At 43.0% G+C, this 21,154-nt stretch overlaps 1 protein-coding gene across 2 annotated transcripts in view; it reads right to left on the bottom strand.

The window, feature by feature from the left end:
- Positions 1-21,154, bottom strand: part of LOC115772724 (mucin-17-like) — a 90,491-nt gene that overhangs the window by 38,342 nt on the left and 30,995 nt on the right. For both annotated transcript variants that reach the window (XM_030719118.1, XM_030719119.1), the window contains exon 2: positions 11,155-11,287. In XM_030719118.1, coding sequence (XP_030574978.1) covers positions 11,155-11,287 — 133 coding nt within the window. The remainder of the gene's footprint in view (positions 1-11,154; positions 11,288-21,154) is intronic.

Raw genomic sequence — 21,154 nt, 5'->3', positions numbered from 1 at the left:
TGGCTTTTTAGGTAGCAGTTTAATTACAGCCACCTTGAAGGCCTGTGGTACATAGCCAACTAATAAAGAAAGATTGATCATTTTTAAGCTTGAAGCATCAATAATTAGAAAGACAAGAAAAGATCATCACTGTCACCAAGTGCTTGCTCACGAGGTCATTCTGACTGTTGGGTTTTCTCTGTATTATTGTAGGGTCTTTACCTACAATACAAAGCGCCTTGAGATGACTGTTGTGATTTGGCGCTATACAAATAGAAATGTCTTTGTCTCCTTTCACTTGTTTTGCTGTTGAGGGCTTTGCTAACTCACGTGTTTAAGGCAGACACTCTCAGGAGGGGCTTAAATGCTTTCTTGTGTTTTTGTCTAACTCTGTGTTTAGAAATGAATAGTTATGTCTATAACTTCTGTTCTGTTCTGAGGAATGAGGTACATTATGGGATATCACGCCCTCGCATGTCCTGCTGAAGACACCTCTATTCACACCTCTAAGGCAGATGATGATATGTGTGGCTCCACCCGTACATATATAACCAGGGGTGAAAGTAAGCCGGTACGGTCCGGTACTGCGTACCACTAAAAGATGCGCATTACCGGCAAAAGTTGGAGCAGCTGTCTGCTGTAAAGCCATCATTCAGAACCAGTTATGGCTGTACTTTGGGTCATCTCAAAGGGAGATGAGGCAGCTTACAGAGAGGAGGTCCTGAAGTTGACAGCCTGGTGTTCAGAGAACAACCTGGTACTGAACACCATGAAAACCAAAGAGATCATCATCGACTTCAGGAAGCACAGGACTGACCCAGCTCCCCTCTACATCAACGGCGAGCGTGTGGAGAGGGTCCACACCTTCAGGTTTCTCGGTGTCCTCATCTCTGCTGATCTCTCTTGGTCAGATAACATCACAGCTGTTATCAAGAAGGCTCAGCAGCGACTTCACTTCCTGAGGGTCCTCAGGAAGAACAACTTGGACTCAAACCTGCTGCTGACCTTCTACCGCTCATCCATTGAGAGCCTGCTGACGTACTGTATCACAGTATGGTACGGCAGCTGCACTGAGGCAGACAGGGTAAGGCTTCAGAGGGTAGTCAAGACAGCACAAAGAATCGTTGGCTGCCCTCTCCCCTCCCTGATGGACATCTACACCTCCCGCTGCATCAGCAGAGCCAGGAACATCATCAAGGACAGCTCACACCCTGGCTTTGACCTGTTTGACCTGCTGCCCTCTGGCAGGCGCTACAGGTGCATCAAAGCCAGAACAAACAGACTCAAGAACAGTTTCTTCGCCAGAGCAATCACCACCCTGAACTCACACACTCACCCACTGTAACTGTGCAACACCCACATCTCTGTGCAATATTATATTATTCATACTGAACAATATCTATCACTCCTATATTGTGTAATATCCAGTATTCATTCACTAGTGCAATATTCATTCACCAAGTGCAATATTCATCATCTTCATTATTATATGTATACACGCATTTACTTTCTTACAATGTACAGATGCACCAATGTAGGTATGTATGTATATATTTTTATACATTCTATTTTTTGTATATTTTACACATTGTTTATTTTCTGTATATCTCTTGATCATATTGATTATACTAGATTATAATATTTTTATAATATTTTTATTTTCATTTTAGAGAGTTTGATTTTCTGTTACATGGAACTGAACAGGAGTGGCCCTCCAATCTACATCCTGTATAATGACAATAAAGGCATTCTATTCTATTCTTCTATTCTAGAATAAATCCGCTAGCAATAAGCAGTCTAAAACACGACGTAATCAGTTAATAAATTGCTTTTTTTTTTCTCATTTCAAATTGTTTCTGAACTGTTCATGCTATGCTGGCGCCTCAAATCTCTAGCTTCTCTCCCCTCAGAAATTGAGGACACGGATGCAGTGCATTTTATATGGCAGGCTAGACCCTCCTATTTTGATTGACACCTCGTTCGGCTAATCATGTAACTGGCTGCACCAAAATCAACCGAAAAGCTACGTGACACCCCCTGCTTAGTATTGGCTCTGGAAAACCCATTTATTAATATGATTGGCCGAATGAGATGTCAATCAAAATGGGAGGCTCCCAAATGGGTCCTTAGACTTTCATTTTTAAAAAAGTGTAAAATGAATTATTAATGTAAAAACATACATTAGGCCTATATCAAACATTTCTTTATATACTCAACATATAATAGAGTGCTTCAAATGCAAATTATAAAGCAAAAGATTGGAAATCAGAAAAAACAAGGGCCTTTGAGGAGTTGATCCTGTTTCACCTGCCTGATGACCTGCCCTGTTTTGTTCTTCTAATTGCACTGAGGGATGAACAATTCATATATGTCTGTGCAGGTTGTTTGTGGAGCCTGCTCAATATAAAATTTTAAATTTGCAGTCTACACTCTCTCTATCACATTAATTCAGGCGATAGCTGCTGAATTGCGGGTTTCGTTTCCTCTATGTAACGCGGAACTTCCTTTAGCTCTTTCCTGTCTCGGAAGCAGGAGCCCCTCCCTCTCTGGTATTTGTTTACTCACTGCGCAGTGTGTCCGTGGACCCTCCCCTCCCGCTAGACGATCATATGCCACCATTCATCTTAACCAATCACGTGTGGCTTCCACAAAAAAAATAAAATAAAAAATAAAAATAAAAAAAAAAATGAAACGAACAAAAAGAAAAAAGAAACCGCTCACTCCCGGGAGCCGGCTCCTGTCATTCACTTCAAAGAGCCAGCTTTGAGAGCCAGCTCGTTAGCGACCGACCCATCACTACAGGTCACTGCCAGTTAATGGGCAACAACAGGGGTTTTCCAGAGCCAATAATAACCAGAGGGCACAAGTTTTTTCAGGTGATTTTGGTTCAGCCAGTTAACAGGTTAAAACGTTCACCGCTACGTTTAATGTTGGTCTGCTTGTTACAAACTATCTCAATTAATAGCAAATAGAGATTAACTAATTGTGTTTCATGTTGTTTTGCTCAATTTCAATAACACAGCACAGCTCAAAAACACTGCTTATGACCAGAGATTTCATATATATATATATATATATATATATATATATATATATATATATATATATGTGTGTGTGTGTGTGTGTGTGTGTGTGTGCCTGTCATAGTACCGGCAAAAATTTAAAACTACTGTAACACCCCTGTATATAACACTGTCATCACAGTCATTCCTCAGTTCAATAGCAGCTCATCACCGAGCCCAGCTGTGCGGCGGGGCTTCCTAGTGTTGTGCCTTGTTCCTCTCCTTCAGGGAACAGAAGTTATAGACATAACTATTCGTTCCCTTTCAGTCAATTCACTCGGTACAACAAATATATTATGGGACGTATATACATGCCCCAGAGAGCAGCCACCGAACCGAGGGGGGACAAAAACTCTGAAGTCCAAATTACTAATTACTGGCCCTGCTCCTAGGGGCCTCTACTTTCATCTATTATCATTACATGTATGGGAATATATCTACTCTTATTGTTCACCTATGTTATTTGTATTGTCACTATTTTTACTTTTATTAAGATAAGGGTGTTTATTTGTCACATGCGCAGTTATACACAGTACAATGCACAGTGAAATGTATTTTGTACCTGCAACCATATATACATACATATAAATAAGAAGAATAAAAATAAGTAATTCACACTATACACTATATACTATACACTATACACACTTTACATGGAATTATAGAATATTATAATATTTATATTGTGCAATAATAGTCCAGTTAGGACTAAGAGTTGAGCAGACAGATGGCTTGTGGGTAAAAACTCTTCTTCAACCTTTCAGTCTTAGCCCTCAGGCAGCAGTAACGCCGGCCTGATGGGAGCAGGGAGAAGAGAGAGTGTCCGGGGTGGCTGGGCTGTTTTAGGATCTTCATGGCCCTCAGCCTGCATGGCTTGGTGTAAATGTCCTGCAGGTTGGGGAGGGTGGTTCTGATGGTCCGTTCAGCTGAACGAACCACCCTTTTTAGGGCCATGAAGTCCTGCTTAGTGCAGTTTCCCATCCAGGTGGTGATGCTCCCACGCATGATGCTCTCGATGGTGCAGCTGTAAAAGTTCCTGAGCACCTTGAGTGGGAGCTTGAAGTCTTTCAGCCACCTGAGGAGGTAGAGACACTGTCTGGCCTTCTTCACAGTGATGTTAATGTGATGAGTCCAGGACAGGTCCTGTGAGATGGTCACTCCCAGGTATTTGAAAGTGTCCACTCTTTCCACCTCAGCACCACTGATGACAAGTGGATGGTAGTCCCTCTGCTGCTTCCGGCTGAAGTCCACGATCAGTTCCTTTGTTTTGCTGACGTTGAGCAGAAGGTGGTCCTCCCGGCACCAGTTTTCCAGGCGGGAGACCTCTCTCCTGTAGGCTGTCTCTTCATTGTGGGAGATTAGTCCCACAACAGCAGTGTCGTCAGCAAACTTGATGATGACATTGGACTCTGACGTGACCACGCAGTCATGGGTGTAGAGTGAGTACAGCAGAGGGCTGAGCACACAGCCCTGGGGGGATCCGGTGTTGAGGGTGAGGGAGGATGAGGTGAGGTGACCCACTCGTACCACCTGTGGTCTGCTGGTCAGGAAGCTGTGAAACCACCTGCACAGGGATGGGCCCAGGCCCAGGTCCAGCAGCTTAGAGACCAGCCTGGGGGGAACTACGGTGTTGAATGCTGAGCTGTAAACAGCACTCTCACATAGTTCCCCTTACCGGTGTCTATGTGCGAAAGGGTCTTGTGGAGGAGGAAGGATATGGCGTCATCTGTGGATCTGTCTGGCCGGTAAGCGAACTGTAGTGGGTCGAGGGTGGTGGGCAGTGAGGAGGTGATGAATGTCTTGAGTCTCTTGATGAGTCTCTCGCGCTTTGAGTCGGCTTCCCAACTCAAAGCGCGCAAAGAAGTTGTTGAGTTCATCAGCCAGAGAAGCATTGGCACTCACCAGGGGTGTGTGGTGCTTTGTAGTCCGTGATGGTGCGTAGTCCCTGCCACAGTCCCCTGGAGTCAGACTGTTGTAGTTGCTGTTCCAGTCTGCAGCCATAGTGATGTTTGGCCTCTTTCACCGCTGTTGTTGTTGTCGTTGTATGACGCAGCCTTGTAGTCCTCCATGTTCCCAGAGGCGAGGCCGGAGTTGTAGGCAGCGGTGCGGGACCTCAGAGCATCGCGGACAGATTTATCCACCCTGGTTGTGAAAAGTCCTGATGGTCCTCCTAAGCGAAGTGTCATCAACATCTTTCCCAATAAATCCCACAACAGCTTCCGATGTCTCCAGTCGGTTGAATCCAACGCACCCTACAGAGCGGCCTCTGTTTGATCAGACCACCGTGTCACTTCTCTCACAGCAGGGGGTTCCTGCCTGAGACTTTGTTTGTATTTCAGCATGAGAAGGACAGCGGTGTGGTCAGACTTCCCAAAGGGCTGAAGAGGCTTTGCTTTGTAGCCCTCTTTGAATGGAGAGTAGCAGTGGTCTAGGGTCAAGTTTCAAGTTTGCACTGTTAAAGTCCCCGGCTACGATGAGTGCCGCATCACGCTGGTTAGCCTGATAGGTGGAAATAGCCTCATGTAGCTCGGATAGTGCAGTGTTTGTGTCCACCAGAGGTGGAATATAGACGGCGCTGAAGATGACCAAAGTGAACTCGTGGGGCAGGTAGTGGGGGCGGCATTTCAGGGTTAGGAGCTCCAGGTTAGGCGAACATGATTGTTTCAGAGGGACGACATGCCTACTGTCACACCAGTTGTTATTAATCATTAGGCACACACCTCCTCCTCTTGATTTTCCAGACTCACTCGTTCTGTCCATGCGATGAACACCGAAGAACTCCGCCGGCTGTACGGCGTGGTCCGGTATGAGGGGGGTCAGCCATGTCTCCGTGAGACAGATGATGTTGCAGTCCCTTATGTCCCTCTGAAAGTGTATCCTGGCCCTGAGTTCGTCCAGCTTGTTATCCAGTGACTGGACATTAGCCAACAGGATGCTCGGCAGTGGCGTTTGGTGCGTTCTACGCCTCAGCCTCTCTCTTACGCCGACTCTTTTCCCTCGGGGCCTTGTGCGTGACCTGGGTGCCCTGTGCCCTCCTTTGTTTGAGCTGGCCCACTGGCGCAGGATCTCCCGGGGCCAAGCCGGGTCGGGAGAAAAAGGTGTCAGAATACAGCCAGAGTGCTGTATTCTGATATTAAGAAGAGTCTGTTTGTCATATGTTCTCTGGGTCACTGGGGTGAGGGTGAGACCTGTTAGATCTTAGGTGTGCGTTTGAGGCTTTTGGAGAGTTGCCGGAGTGAGCGCTGTTCCTCATGACAACTCTAACGCTATGTTATACTTCAGCAGTGTTTTATGACAGGTATATTCCTAAAATGGAGTTCTGTAGGCCCCCACCCTCGCGCTCTTCTGGCCAGGAGGGGGGAGAAATAAGACTGGGCTAAGTGGAGTGGTACTAACGATGTTATCCTAGCAGATGTTTGAGTAGAAATGTTCATCATTTGTAATACCTGTCTGAACTGTCATAAACCAAAAGGTACCCCTCTGATATGTTGAACATGTGACTTTAGAGTGAGCGTGGTTTAACCAAAAGACAATTGGTTGGGATTCAAGTTTCATGGGCTGAGACTTTATGTAAATTAGTAGGGGTCAAAGGCAAGTGGGCAGTTATCATGTTTAGGGATATAAAATGTTTGCCACTCTGTCTCAGCTCACCTCTCACTGTGTGCTCTTCTCTTTCCTGTCCTCTCTTTTCCTTTCCTGTTTCTGCATCTTTCTCTGTCTCTGTGTTTCCCAGTTCTCTTCTTTCTTCTTCTTCTGTGTGTGTGTGTGTGTGTGTGTGTGTGTGTGTGTGTGTGTGTGTGTGTGTGTGTGTGTGTGTGTGTGTGTATCTTAGTCTCAACTATGTTACTGTCTGTGTTTTGGTTTTTGTCTGTGTTCTGTGTAACTAATATGTCTAATAAACAGCCTGCACCGGAACCTGCTCGTCCCAGTGAGTTTTTGGATATTTTTGGTTTAATTGGGTTTGAATCTTCGGCCAAAAGGAACATGGAGACCCTAAGGAAATGTCACCGACAAGCGCTAGAAAAGCAGCTAGCAGCTCTAGGTGATTGATGTGAAGCTCGCGCTACAGTGCAGTCCAGACCCCTCTCATTGATGCGCCATCGCACAGAGCCCTCCATCCCCTCGGGGGGGGGGGGGCATCTGTGGACACCACCTTGCAAAAATCACCCCGTTTTTAAATCACCCCTTTTTCAAACATTTACATGACAATGCAAGCCAGTGCATTTCAAAAACGCTCCAATCTGGACCCCGTTTCCGAAACAAATCGTTTTCACTCCGTTGTCATGTAAACAGGAGGCCAAAATGCATCAAAACGATGTCGTTTTCATTTTTGAAATGGTGTCGCGTAAATGGGGCCTGAGAGCCCTGATGCAGCAGACCGGGCTCCTTCCAAGGGCAGATTGCTAACATGCACGATGCAGTTATTGTCAGTCTCCTCCACAGGTGGCGTGACACACACAGGTGGTGAGAGAGAGTCCATCGCTGGAAAGCCCTCATCCTTAACAGCCCGAGTGGCACTACGGCAATCATAGATGCCATCATGCCCAACAACCATAAGATTGTTTGGAAACGCAGTCTGCGTCCCAACTGAAACTGAGCGAGGCAGTGGTTAAACACGGCTACTCTGTGCTCTGACAGACGTGCTCGGCCGGAGAGCGAGGATATTTCTAGTCTGAGGAAGGGGATCTGCTGGCTCAGGGTCAGCGAGCTTTTCTGAAAATTCACTGAGAAACCCAGTGTCTGAATGTGAGACAGGACCAGCAAGAACTACGTCGCCACCTGTTTTCTGGAGTCCGCTATGAGAACCCAGTTGTCCAGATAGGCTAAAATGCAGACGCCTCTCTCTCAGAGGGGAATTAAAGCTGCCTTGGCACATTTTGTGAAGGTGCAAGGAGCGACAGACAGCTCTAAAAGGCAGCACCAGGTATTCGTAGGCTACGCCCTTGTATCCGACCCTCAGAAACTGCCTGTGATTTGGGTGTATAGTCACATGAAAGTAGGCATCTGTTAGATCGATTGTCGTAACACAATCCTCTGGGCTGACTGCATTCAGAAGCTGCCTGAGTGTTAGCATCTTGAATTTGTAAGTTCGCAGGTATTTGTTCAAGACTCGCAGGTTGAGAACAGGATGGAGCCCTCCCCCTTTCTTTGGAACGACAGAACAGCGGCTGTACCAACTTTTGTCTGTCTCCGAAGTGAGGACCACTCATATTGGTTTCATCTGCAGCAGTGAGTCTGCGACTTTTGAAGTATGCCGTGTCACATGGGACACATTCAGTGTTAAAGGGTTAAAGTAGGTTCGTTGTGAATCGCCTTTTGAAAAACTGGCCAATCCTTATAGCCTAAAATATATACATTTTACTCAACTCCATTTTAAAAGCGAAATATGTTAAAGTAATCTATTTCATGATACTTTCTTCACACATTAGGCCCGTATCCTAATTCATGATTGTTAGTAAGTGGCTGCAAACGAGGAAAAGAAACACTCTAAGTTAAACAGATGCTTCTTCCTCAACTCGAATTTAGCCTGAATAGCTTCGAGTGATTGCCCAAATAATCTGGCAGCAGACACTAGTTAATCTAGATAAATAGCCCTGTCCCTATCCGGGATATTGGAGAGGGTCAGCCACAGGTGCCTCTGAGCCACTACTGTCGAAGCCATCCCTCTGCCGAGGGAGAGCGCTGCGCAGAGTGACACACGGAGAATGTAGTCCATGGTGACTCTGACCTCATGTCTCCTCTGACCTGTCTGGGGGAACCTGTGAGCCGAGCTCTGCCAGGCACATCGCCTGGTACATCTGGAGCATAGTAGCGGAGCTCATGGCGTGGGCAGCTCCTGCCTGAGCCTGATAAATGTTGTCCAGCTGAGACGTGGAAAATCTGCAGTGCTTGGACGGGAGAGTTGACGGGCCACCCACACCATGGTTATGGGATGGGGCGAGGTAAGCCGCCAGGGACGGCTCCATAGGAGGTGAGTTACCTAAGCCAGCCTCCTCTGTGCCGTGAAGTTTCAGATACTGTCCATAGCCGGGCACAGTGACGCAGGTAGTGAGTGGTTTGTTCCATGAAGCGGTCAGCTCTGAGACAAAATCTGGGAAGATGGGAAGGCAGTTTCTGACCATCGTAGGCTCAGGTGGGAGGAAAAACCCTGCAAACCGTGACACCCACTGAGTTGACGGAGGAGAGGGCCAGACCACCTGCAGCTTATCCGCTGCACAATTGAACAGCGAAAAAAAGAGATGTTGTCTCAGCCGGCGTCACACTGAGCCGACGACAGGCTCTCCTGCTCATCCTCCGACAAACCATGCAAATCCAGGCCGATGTCTAGCAAGTCCTCGTCATCCTGGCAAGCGGCTAGCTCAGACTGAAGCTAGCCAGCGTTCTCGCATGGTTCCGGCTCACTTTCGGCTAACCTATCAATGTCCTCCATGTGCTCGGCCCAACTAAATGTGGGGACATCAGTCTGATCCCCCTCGCCTTCGGACCCAGGGGAAGCCGAGATCCCAGACTCAGAAAGGAGGGGGTCATGCCGTGCAACAGCCGTCCTTCCCAGCACTTTTTCCCACAAACGTCACCCGTCTCTGCAGGGTCGAGCACCGGAGCTGGCAACAAAATGCACAGACATCGGGCTCAGTCAACGCTCTTCAATCCCCAGGCAGACAGGGCACGTGTCGTGCAGGTCCTTGTCGTGCACAGAGAAACTGCACCCCTGAGGACAGGGACAAACAGAAGATTTCTGCTCTGCTCCCTTTGGTTTAGTATTCATGCTAAAACGCAAAGCGAAAATGCTGCACTAGAACACTCAAAATTAGCGCTCCGCAGGCAGTCCACACACCAACTGAGCGGTGGGGCTAACACCAACAGGGGCAGTTAAACTAATTTCGAGCCGGTAGACAACAGAGCTAACTAGCAGCAGCTAGCTAGCTTGCCACAGCAGAGGTGTTCTTAGCGAGATGAAGAGCGTAAGAACTGAAGAATGACTGTGATGACAGTTTATATATGCACGGGCGGAGCCACACATATGTCATCACAGGTCATCTGCCTTAGAGGTGTGAATAGGTGTCTTCAGCAGGACACGCGAAGGCGTGATAGCCCATAATATATGTGTTGTACCGAGTGAATCGACTGAAAGGGAACCCTTGCAACAAATCCTGCTCATCTCCAGCGACCTTTTTCAAAATTCTAGTTTTAATTGAATTTTGCAAAAGGTTCGAATTGGAATCTCCTCAGCTGGAGGAAAGTTCACAGGGAAACCGGTTCACGACCAACACCATCTGGACGTCAGGAAGGAGGTGCCACAAACAATGAAACCTCAAAATCAATCTTAAAACTCACTGGGATGCAAGGATGAAAATACTAGTGTTAGCAGCCAGGGAGCAGTATTTTGCACCAGCTTCAGCTCACCAAGCAGCTACAAACTGAAACCTGAATAAAGACTGTTACACCAGCACAGACTAAATACAGGCAGGAATCCAACCTTTAAAACATTTTCATCTTCACAGCTAAAGATGCCAGCTTCAACAACATCTAGAGTACAAAAGTCAAAGATCACACCCGGGTTTTTTAAAAGCTCCTAAAAGGGCAGATGTCACTTCTGATGTGAAGATAAGAGTTCCTAATGATATAACTTCCACAGTTTCCAAAAGACCACTTGGATGTTCCACTTGCGTCCATTCTGTGGACTGATGAGACAAAAAGCCACCACAACTAATTAATCCACAAATGCATGAAGAGATTTTGCAGAAGAATAATAACTGAGGTTTAGAGAAAACGTGTCAGAATCTTGATCTAAACTCACCTGAGGTGATGAAATACTGATGAACTCAAAGAGTTTCAGATGAAGAACGATCCATGTATGCATTTACAAGTTTCTCCAGTCTGCACTGTGACTGATTGCTCCATGAGTTCAATAAAGGCATGAAAATTAATACATTTTTATTTTTTTAATTGCCTATCACTGTGAAATCCTGGAACACATTTTGTGAGGAATCATTTTCTTGCATCTGTTATTTCATGCCTAACTTTCCTATCAACACAAGCTGCTATAAAGCCAGCTCTGTCATTATGCACACTTAAATATGAATCTAAACCCCAATGATCAGCTGAGACCTACCTTGAAGAGCTTGGAGGGTGAATTTGGGCTGTGCGGCTCCTGGTTCATGTCGAAGCTGATTATGGAAGTCCAGTCGGAGTCGGTGCGGAAGCTGCACTCTGTGGAAATGCTCACTTGGTCATGGTCGAAGCTCCTGGTGTAGAGAGGCAGGAAGGGAGAGAGGATGTTATGTCACTGCCTTTGTTTCTGCTTTAATTGTGCTTGTGTGGTTTCTCTTACTAAAAGCACACAGAAACACAACAAAGACACACAAGATTAAACACAAAGCAAACAAACAAAAGCTCAACCACATCTCCTCATACCAGAAACTTAAATTCATTAATTACCTGGAAATAAACATGCACATGCAGCAATCCAATCCAATCCCAATACAAATTTATTCATAAAGCACATTTAAAAAATAATAAGCAATAATAAAAATACCATCCATCAAGTCCCTCTTCCTGTTGTCCTTCTGTAACTAAAAACAGATAAATACCACTATAGGCGTAGGAACCGGGGGGGACGTGTGCCCCCCCCCCAATATTGGAGACAGGGGCATTTGTCCCACCCAGAAATTACACCGCGGAGGAGAAAAAATTTTAACTCGCGTGGTTTTATTTTGAAGGCGCAATATAGCGTCATGCCACTGCGCTCCCCCGCCCCCCTCTGAAAGGCTCCGAGTGTTTGGGAGCTGGAGACAGCGGCAGGAGTCAGAAACTCTGAATGAGGTAAAACGGTCTGTCGGGAATGTTACCATGAATATGGTTGTTTGTCAGTTTACTTTCATACATAGGATAAAGTTTACTTACTGGACAAGAAGTCAATTTGAATGAATTTCAAATGAGAGGCAGAAAAATCATTTTGGCTCTTCTGCTTAGGCCGATGTTTTTAACCTTTTGTGTACCTGTTCGGCTAAATGAAGGGCTGTAAAGACGCATACAGCTTGTCTATTAAATGTGAGAGGTATCACTTTTATTTATTTATTTTGCTCCTTATTATTTTTATTGATATTTATTTTGATTTATTAGATTAGACTTTCAAACTGAATAGGCATATTTTAATAGCTGTTTTTTACCTTAAAAAGTGGAAAATTTGTTCATTACATTATCTGTGAGGATTTTTTCATGTCAGAACTTTGTTTAATTAAAGAACCAGTTCTGTTGCCAGTCAACCTACATAAATGCATTTTTGACCATTATTAAATGTTTTCGACCAATAAAACATATAAAACTTTGCTCTTCTGTGCATTACTAAATTATTTTTGTGCTACTGAAATATTTAGCTTGCTAGTATGAGTGTGAGGGCCACATTGAGAAAAAAAAAATCATTTTGAGCATTTTGAGAATAAAGTCAAAATCGTCAAAGTCATCATTTAAAGTCACAGCTGCTGTACTCTCTACAAAATGCCTTGGGTAGAAACAACTTGATCAGCTGTGTTATTGTGTCCCCTCTGTACTGTACAAAGGTGCAGCCATCCTTTTTCCCTCTGAGCAGATGCAGCTTTCTGCACTCTCTCTTTAACATCCTCTTACTTATTTCTACATCGTGTTTATGTACTAAAAGAGAAATCATTTCCTTGTTACTAAAACTGATTCTAAAGTATAGTTTCACTAACTCATAATACAAGACATTCTGGAGGGGATAACAAACGTGTGGTGGCAGTTGTTTGACTTGAAATGACTTTAATCTGCACATTTTGACTTTTTTCTCAAAGGTTTGAATTTATTCTCAAAATGCACAATTTATTTTTTTTTCTCAGTGTGGCCCGAATACTCATTTGTACTGGTACCAGTGCGGCCAGCTGATAGAATAAGCCCTACAGCCTGGAATGACATGGTCATTATGCTTCATAAAGCCATTTTGTTTGGTGGTTTGTCCACGTCTTATGATTATAAAACATATATATATGTAAATTATACATGCAATAATATACACAACACTATTTTTGCAAGAAACATTTGAAAAAGAAAAAAGTAAAAGACCAAATAGCAGTTTTTATGCTTTGCTCCGAGTATTTACGGATCTGTCAGGTTTCCAATATGTGTCCCCCCACATATAAACTCCTTTCTATGCCCTTGAATACCATGAACCCCCACATACAAACCACATGTAAATGCAGGAAAAAAAGCACTCAGTATTTGCATCATTTCTCCACATAATCATTTTTTATCACAGAAGTGCAGAATTTCCAATGTTCGATAAGAAAAAGGTCATAACTTTAAAAACAATTAATTTCCTACAAAAAAATCTTCAAACAACAAAAATAAATTTCTACATTAAAATTTCACATGCCTATATCATTGTCTCTATCGGTCTAACTATCTGAGAAATACATTCATATGTATTTTTAATTATATTTTATTTAATGCACACAAGTAACACAGGAACACACACACCTCCTAAACTAAAACCAACTCTGTTGGTTTTCTTCTCAGATGTACACACCTCGGATTGTTCTTAACTAGGGATGCGCCGATCCGATATTCAGTATCGGTATCGGTCCGATACTGGCCTAAATTACTGGATCGGATATCGGAAAGAAATAAAAAATGTAATCCGATACATTAAATAACGTTTCGCTCACATTAGCTGCATTACAGTGCTCAGTCGTCTTCTTCTTCTTGTGGATTTGCGGTTGACCAAACCAGATTAGAGCTGCATTACCACCACCTACTGGAATGGAGTGGATCAGCAAATAACCCCCTCAGTTCTCCATCGCTGCAACGGATTCCCTTTGACACTGAGCGATCATCGCTGACATGTTTTTCTATGCCTCCACCGCTCTCTGCCTTGTTTGTGTGTTGTGCTCGCTGTGCTGAGAATCAGCTGTTATTTTTTTTCTCTACTTCAGCTCCCGGACATACTGCTAGCGAGCGGAGCTATTAGCACTAGTGACCGTCCGGTACCGGAAGGACCCCTTCCCCATCAAAATATTTTTGATACTTTAATCCCTGATTTGTGACTAAATATAGACCTGCAGTAGAAACGTATTTAGGAGAATGCTTGTGAATATAAAGCATTACAAGATTACACTCACACAGCTCCCAGTTTTTCAACATAAACACTGATGACGCAACAGCAGCAATCAGCTGATTTACGTGCAGTCTTTCTCCACAAGCGGAAAGAGGCGGAGCCGGCAAGCTCAGATGGAGCAGAAGGAAATGTTTTTCTAGTGTCCAAAAAAAGCCTTTTCATCCCTGTAACCTCCATTAAACCTTTACTAGGAAACAGCTGGAGGTCCTTCATCAACCACCTGATCAGTAAGTGAAGAAAAGAGAACTTTGTAGCTGCTCCATCCACCCTATCTTCATTCTCATTGCACTGGAGCAGAGAACAAAACCTTCAGGGGAGAACCTTCGGTAGGTCCAGGTCAAATATTTGTGGTCTCCATAAATGCTCAATATGAATTTATTTGTTCCAGTCCACATGTAGCAGCTGGACTTTGCATGTTCCCCAAACTTATTTATTTATGCATTTTTCAACATTTCATTATGCAATTATGGCACACAGAAACTGCCAGGAAAACACTATGTTAAAAACATAATAACATTACCATATTAAAAAGAAAAAGAATAAAAATAAAGTCAGAATCCAGAAAGCCTGGTTAAACAGAAAAGTTTTCAACTATTTTTTAAATGATGCCACAGAGTCAGCTAAATGGAGCTGGAGTGGTAAACAGTTCCAGAGCTTTGGTGCCACTGCCTAAAAAAGCTCTGTCTGCCCTGGTCCTTAGTCTTGTATGTGGGACAACTAAAAGACTTTGATTTTGTTGTGTGAGAGACTGCTGACTTCTTTTTTTTTTTATTTTAATGCTTTTAAATGCCTGGATCAATTTTAAGTATTGGATTTATATCGGTATCGGCCGATAGCCAAATGTAAAATATCAGTATTGGTATCGGACATAAAGTGGTATCGTGCCATCCCTATTCTTAACCACCGTAACATTTTAAGTTAAATAAACACACCAAGACAGAAAAATGATGCCTGACAAGGAACACTCACTCCCTGCCAGCAAAGCACTCGGGCTCAGCAATTAGAGCACCACAGAGGATTGTAGAGCACGTGTGAGGCATGAGGACAAGTGGATTCACAGAGTGTTTACAGTATTAATGACAATGACAGCCCTCTGAACACTGCTGCACTGTGTGCAGGATGTCAGCAGGCCTCCATCTGCACATCCTTAATTCTGCTCTTCTTCATTTCCTGGCAAATACACCAAGTGTCCCTTTTTGGGAGTGAGCAAATACATGTTAAAATTCAGGGATCCATCTTTCCAGTTAGGAAGCAGAAACCACTGTGAATCTGCCTCACCTACACAGGTGCAAATCAAAGTGACAGCAGGTGTACTGGAAAGAAAACAACAAGTCAACCCCCAAAAAGGAATGGTTCAGCAGGTGTTGCTCTGTCCTTTTCCCTCCTGACTGATTTTTCTCTAATTTTGTTTTGTGTTGGTGTCACTGACACTGTTGACAGCTCGAGGCAGTACCTGCAGTACTTTCAGGTGGCCGCTGCTCCTTCAGGATGGTACATCCCCAGGTGCCATCACTAGAAGGGTTGCCGTGTCTCCCAGCCCAGTCCCGAGAGTGTGGAGAAGATACCAGTAGACAGTAGACATGAGGAGAGCTGGACAGGGCCATCGAAGGGAGCAAAAGGACCTGTATCTTCTCCTTCCACTACAAAATAACCTCCAGCAGGCTACTCATGTTCATCCAAAAGTATCTGGTAGCTGCATCGCTGCTCGTCTAGTCCTGTGTGGACGCCCATCTAACACTTTGTTTCAGCTCCAGTCAAAACAGCGAAAACAAAACCTACTGGGAAAAGGTTTCTGTAGGAGCACATATGGAAGAAGATTCATGCAGCTGCCTTTATCTAATAATTGGTAGCTTTTTGTAACACATGGCTGAGGTGTCAAATTTAAATCTCCACTACTCTGTGCATGGTTATCAAGTACCAAAACAGGTGAGTCTGCGGCCATCTCAGCCTCTGATACCCACATCTGAACCAAGAATCATCTCATAATGGAGTGTACATGTCGGCTAGTCTGGACCAAACCAAACCCACCTCTTTCTCCTCCTTTTTATTTGTTAGTGTTTCATTTGAATCATCTTTAAAAGGTCCAAAAAGATATAAACAAATAAAAGACATATGTCATGTTTACATTCAATAAATGCGTGATGTTTAAGTTAAAGAATAATTGTGTTAAATAGAATATTTACCCGTACAGCCCACGGTTACACAAACTCTACTTTTATTAACAAAAACAAGAAACACTGACGTGGACACAGACAGACTCCTAATTCAAACCTAAGACTTTAGGAGCGCAAAGACAGTGGTAGAACTTTAACTTCCTGGGAATAAAATCTTTTTAAAAACCTTATTATGATGCTTTAAAAGATAGTAATGAGAGTTTTTAAAGAATGTTTTATGAGATATGAATGAAGAGTCTATAGATGCAGTTTTTTTTGGATTTCAAACCAGTTTTCCACAAGGTAATTTCAACCCACTGGATGGCTTTAAAAATGTGTGTGTGGGTTGTTTTTTTGTTGTTTTAATTGATTACTAAGGTTTTTTTGGGAGATAAAATGCCAGTATTACTACTGAGGAGTGAAAATGTCTGGAAATTTTAATAAATTCTTTAGCTCTCCCTTTTGATTCACACATGAGTGAATTCCTGTTGTTAAAGTGTTTTTATTGTAACGTCTTGGGTTGCTCATGTTGTTTCCAGAGAGTACTTTCACTCATTTATACTTTAAAAAGGGAAAATTGCAATGTTTTGGATACATGGTTTAGTGGTGCAGCTCACCTGACTTCAAGTTGGTCTGAAACTAAAATGAGTTTGATGCCTCTGTTTTAAAATAAGTGCCAGAGTCCAAGTATAAAACTATGGAGCTGGAAACGAGCAGAATAATCCACTTCAACTTTTCACAGTGCAATCCAAGAAAAAGAGAAGAACTAAAGACTTAAGCTCATGTTAACATATTGTCTGTCGACATTTTTTTAATCATGGTAATTTTTCATCAATTCGGGAAGCAGGAATCAGAGTTTTACGGCATTTACTGCCTCTCAGTCAGACTGTGTGAAACCTGTGAAGTTAGAATGTGCAATTAATGAACTTCTGACTCTCATACTGTAACACTCTGTTTGTGCACTGATGCTTGTCTCAGAAAAGAAAGTTAAAACTAAATCATCCATTTTATCAAGGTGGGATTTGTGCTGCCACAGCTGAATTCACAGATTAGCCACCATATTTACTTTTTGTTTCTCACCTGGTGTGAAACTCTGCAGCTTCATGTTTTCTGCCTCATAAAACAGGCTGATTGCCTGATTGTATTAGATATCTGAGAGCCTGCCTGTTATTTTGGACCTAAACTGATGTTCCTAGAATTTCACCACAAGGTGGCAGTGTTTTACCAGGCTTAGGCTTTAGTGCCGCTCTCTGACCTAATCAGCATCACATTCCTCTATGTCTTAAAGAAAAAGAAAAAAAAAAAAAGATTCAGCTTTACAATGTCCTCCAAACTGCAGTAAGTTAAGTCCTCCTGGAAAAAGATACAAAATGAACTCACACACACCTTTACCTGACAGATATGACCTTAGCAAAAAAGAACAGGTGCAACAGATTTATGGAGAAAAACTAATTTCAGGTATCATTTCTAGTGTGCTTATAACTTCAGCAAATAATAGGACACCCTTTCTCTTTTTCACTCATTTCCAGAATTTTCCTCCTAAATGCTCTGGTCCTTTGCTCATACCGAGACTGCTAGCTTGTGGCTGGCTCTAAGCTCTGGATAGCTTTAGCTTCACCCACTTCTTTAAAATCTTCACCTGGGTGATTAGGGTCTGATTTCAGTTATTAGGAATGTTTTGGTGCTGGAACACCCACAGTGCAGCGCTTCTACACTAACAACATGTTAGCGTGTGGCTGTGAGCCTGCATGCAACCATATGCCTGAGCCGCTGTGTGTGTGCATTAAAGGGACCGGCTGGTCACTGGCTGAAAACACTGGAAATCAGTTGAATGTGGTCCCTGGTAGGGATGGCACAATACCACTTTTTTATGTCCGATACCGATATTTTACATTTGGATATAAAAATATTTTGACGGGGAAGGGGTTCTTCCGGTACCGGACGGTCACTAGTGCTAATAGCTCCGCTCGCTAGCAGTATGTCCGGGAGCTGAAGTAGAGAAAAAAAATAACAGCTGATTCTCAGCACAGCGAGCACAACACACAAACAAGGCAGAGAGCGGTGGAGGCGTAGAAAAACATGTCAGCGATGATCGCTCAGTGTCAAAGGGAATCCGTCGCAGCGATGGAGAACTGAGGGGGTTATTTGCTGATCCACTCCATTCCAGTAGGTGGTGGTAATGCAGCTCTAAGCTGGTTTGGCCAACTGCAAATCCACAAGAAGAAGAAGACGACTGAGCACTGTAATGCAGCTAATGTGAGCGAAACGTTATTTAATGTATCGGATTACATTTTTTATTTCTTTCCGATATCCGATCCAGTAATTTAGGCCAGTATCGGACCGATACCGATACTGAATATCGGATCGGTGCATCCCTAGTCCCTGGCCAGTCGTTCGGTGTACCTCTATCTAATATAAGTAACCACAGGAGTTACCAAGATGACTGAGGAGGAAAATAACGAGACAAAAAAGCATTTGTAGTAAAATGTCCAAGTAAGACTTCACGCCCTTACAAGAGTTTCCTTTTAACACTCTTTCCTCACCCTGTCTGTTTTCCTAATTTTTCATGAAATGTCTCAACATCTCTTATCAACAAGTGTCAACATGCTGCCTCCAATCAGCCATTTGGCTGCGTGTGATCATGCTGGTACATGTGGATTGAGAGAGGGGCAGGAACAGCATCTCTAAAGCTGCTGCATTGGGTGTTGCAGCCCCTCCGTGGATGCCTCCAACATGTGAGCTGATTTATGCCGTGGAGTGGTGGGATTTCACTCGCTGGCTGTAATGTCGTCGTCGCCGCAGCAGATAGATACGCCCTGCAGTGATGTGACATGTAGGTACTTGGCGGTGGTTTCACCAGGTCAGGAATGAATTAGAAGTCACTTAAAGTAGGTCACTATCTTCATTCTCATTGCACTGGAGCAGAGAACAAAACCTTCAGGGGAGAACCTTCGGTAGGTCCAGGTCAAATATTTGTGGTCTCCATAAATGCTCAATATGAATTTATTTGTTCCAGTCCACATGTAGCAGCTGGACTTTGCATGTTCCCCAAACTTATTTATTTATGCATTTTTCAACATTTCATTATGCAATTATGGCACACAGAAACTGCCAAAATCAAAAATAAATTCAACTCAATAACTGGATAATCAAATGAAAAAAATATGGATTTAAATGCAGAGAAAATAGTAAATGCATCAAACGTTAGATAAGGAATGAATGAACTATGAATTAAGAAATTTTGTCCAAATTTCCTTCTGTATTTATTTAGCTTTGTCATAATTGTTTGCTTTTTCATTTAATTTTATTGCATATTTTAATTTCTTATTTTTTTTAATCTTTTCACACATATTTGCCAAACATATTTAATTATAATTTTTTGAATGAAACTGCCAAAATAAAACCAAATTTTATTTATAATAAAATAACTGTATGGAAATGAAGAAAATTTTTGTGCCATTAAATTTGTATTATTTTGATGCATTTAAGGGCATGTCTGCTTATTTATGTATTTGGGGAGTTTCATTCCTTCATTTGAAGGCTTGTGTATAATAAATACAGAATGAAAACTGTGATTTGCTCTGCAGTCGTGCTGCCCGTGCTGGTGAGCAGCTGAAATTTAAAGTCAGAGAGCAAAGAAACAAAAATAAATGCACAAACAGGTCACATGCCTGTTTCGGAGCTGGAGGAGATTTCAGTGAGAGCTTTTAGTGTCCCGTGCATTCTGCAGCCGGCTGTAATTCCAATATCACCTCCTGCCTGTATTTCCATACTGCTGGAAAATGTGAACAGCTGTGGCTGAAGTGTTGTCAGGAAAACAAAGACCCCTCACACTGTGAGAGGAAACTGAGTTGTACACCCTTTTAAAAGAGTGTAACCTCTGACCTGGTTTAGGAAATGTTGCAGAATGACTTGGGGGTGAAATCTGTGTCCCACACAGTCAGCAATCAGGCTCAAACCAGCTCCGACTTGCCTGAATTTTTCCTTCGCTGAAGCAGACAAAGCTCAACTGTTACTGACTTAAAAAACAATGTCTGCTGTTATGATTTTAATACACCACAGCAACAGATGTTGATATCTCAGGGTTCTATTTAACAGGTTGGATTTGATTAACAGAATAGAAATTCATAAGTAAGCTCTACTACCAGTGTGGGAGCAGGAATGATAGACTCTGGATGGAGGTGAAGTCAGTGTTGAAAGGTTGTTTCCACATTCTTGACCCCCGACCCCCCAGTATAAAGTATATAATAATTTCCCAACATTCTGACCACGAACACTGTTGTGCATTTTTACTTATTTAATCGCGTTTTTGACTTTGAAATTCCACGAAAACTTCAACATTGGCTACATCTTTGCCCCCTTTTTGGGTTTAGTAAATCCATAAACACTTTAATGTTGGCCATAACTTCTATTTTTTATCATTCACCTTCATTTTTCTTTTTCTAAACCAGTTTTTCCATAATTGAATGCAATCTACCTTACAGTATTACTTCTTAAATGAGGTACTTGCCCATTACCTTGACCTACAGTAATTTTTGACAATAACTTTAACATTGGCCATTACTTTTTTCTTTATTGACTATAGCAGCACATTCACCCCCACCCCTCACCCTTCCTTTGTTACAAATCCAAAACAGCTGAGCATTGACAACTGCTTAGCACAGTTTGTTTTAATTTATATATCAATTTCCCAAACACTGGCAATAAAAAGCATTTACCATGAAAAATTGTGCACTTTTAAGTCAATTTTATGACACAAGAAGTCAAAAATGGTGGTTTACGAAGCTCAGACAACAACATTAAATGTGTTTGTCAACATTGTGATAAGTTTT

Source organism: Archocentrus centrarchus, chromosome 22 (genome assembly GCF_007364275.1).
Source record: "Archocentrus centrarchus isolate MPI-CPG fArcCen1 chromosome 22, fArcCen1, whole genome shotgun sequence".
Taxonomy (NCBI): Eukaryota; Metazoa; Chordata; class Actinopteri; order Cichliformes; family Cichlidae; genus Archocentrus; species Archocentrus centrarchus.
Note: the sequence above shows the minus strand (reverse complement) of the source record. Positions and strands in the feature narration are given on the sequence as shown.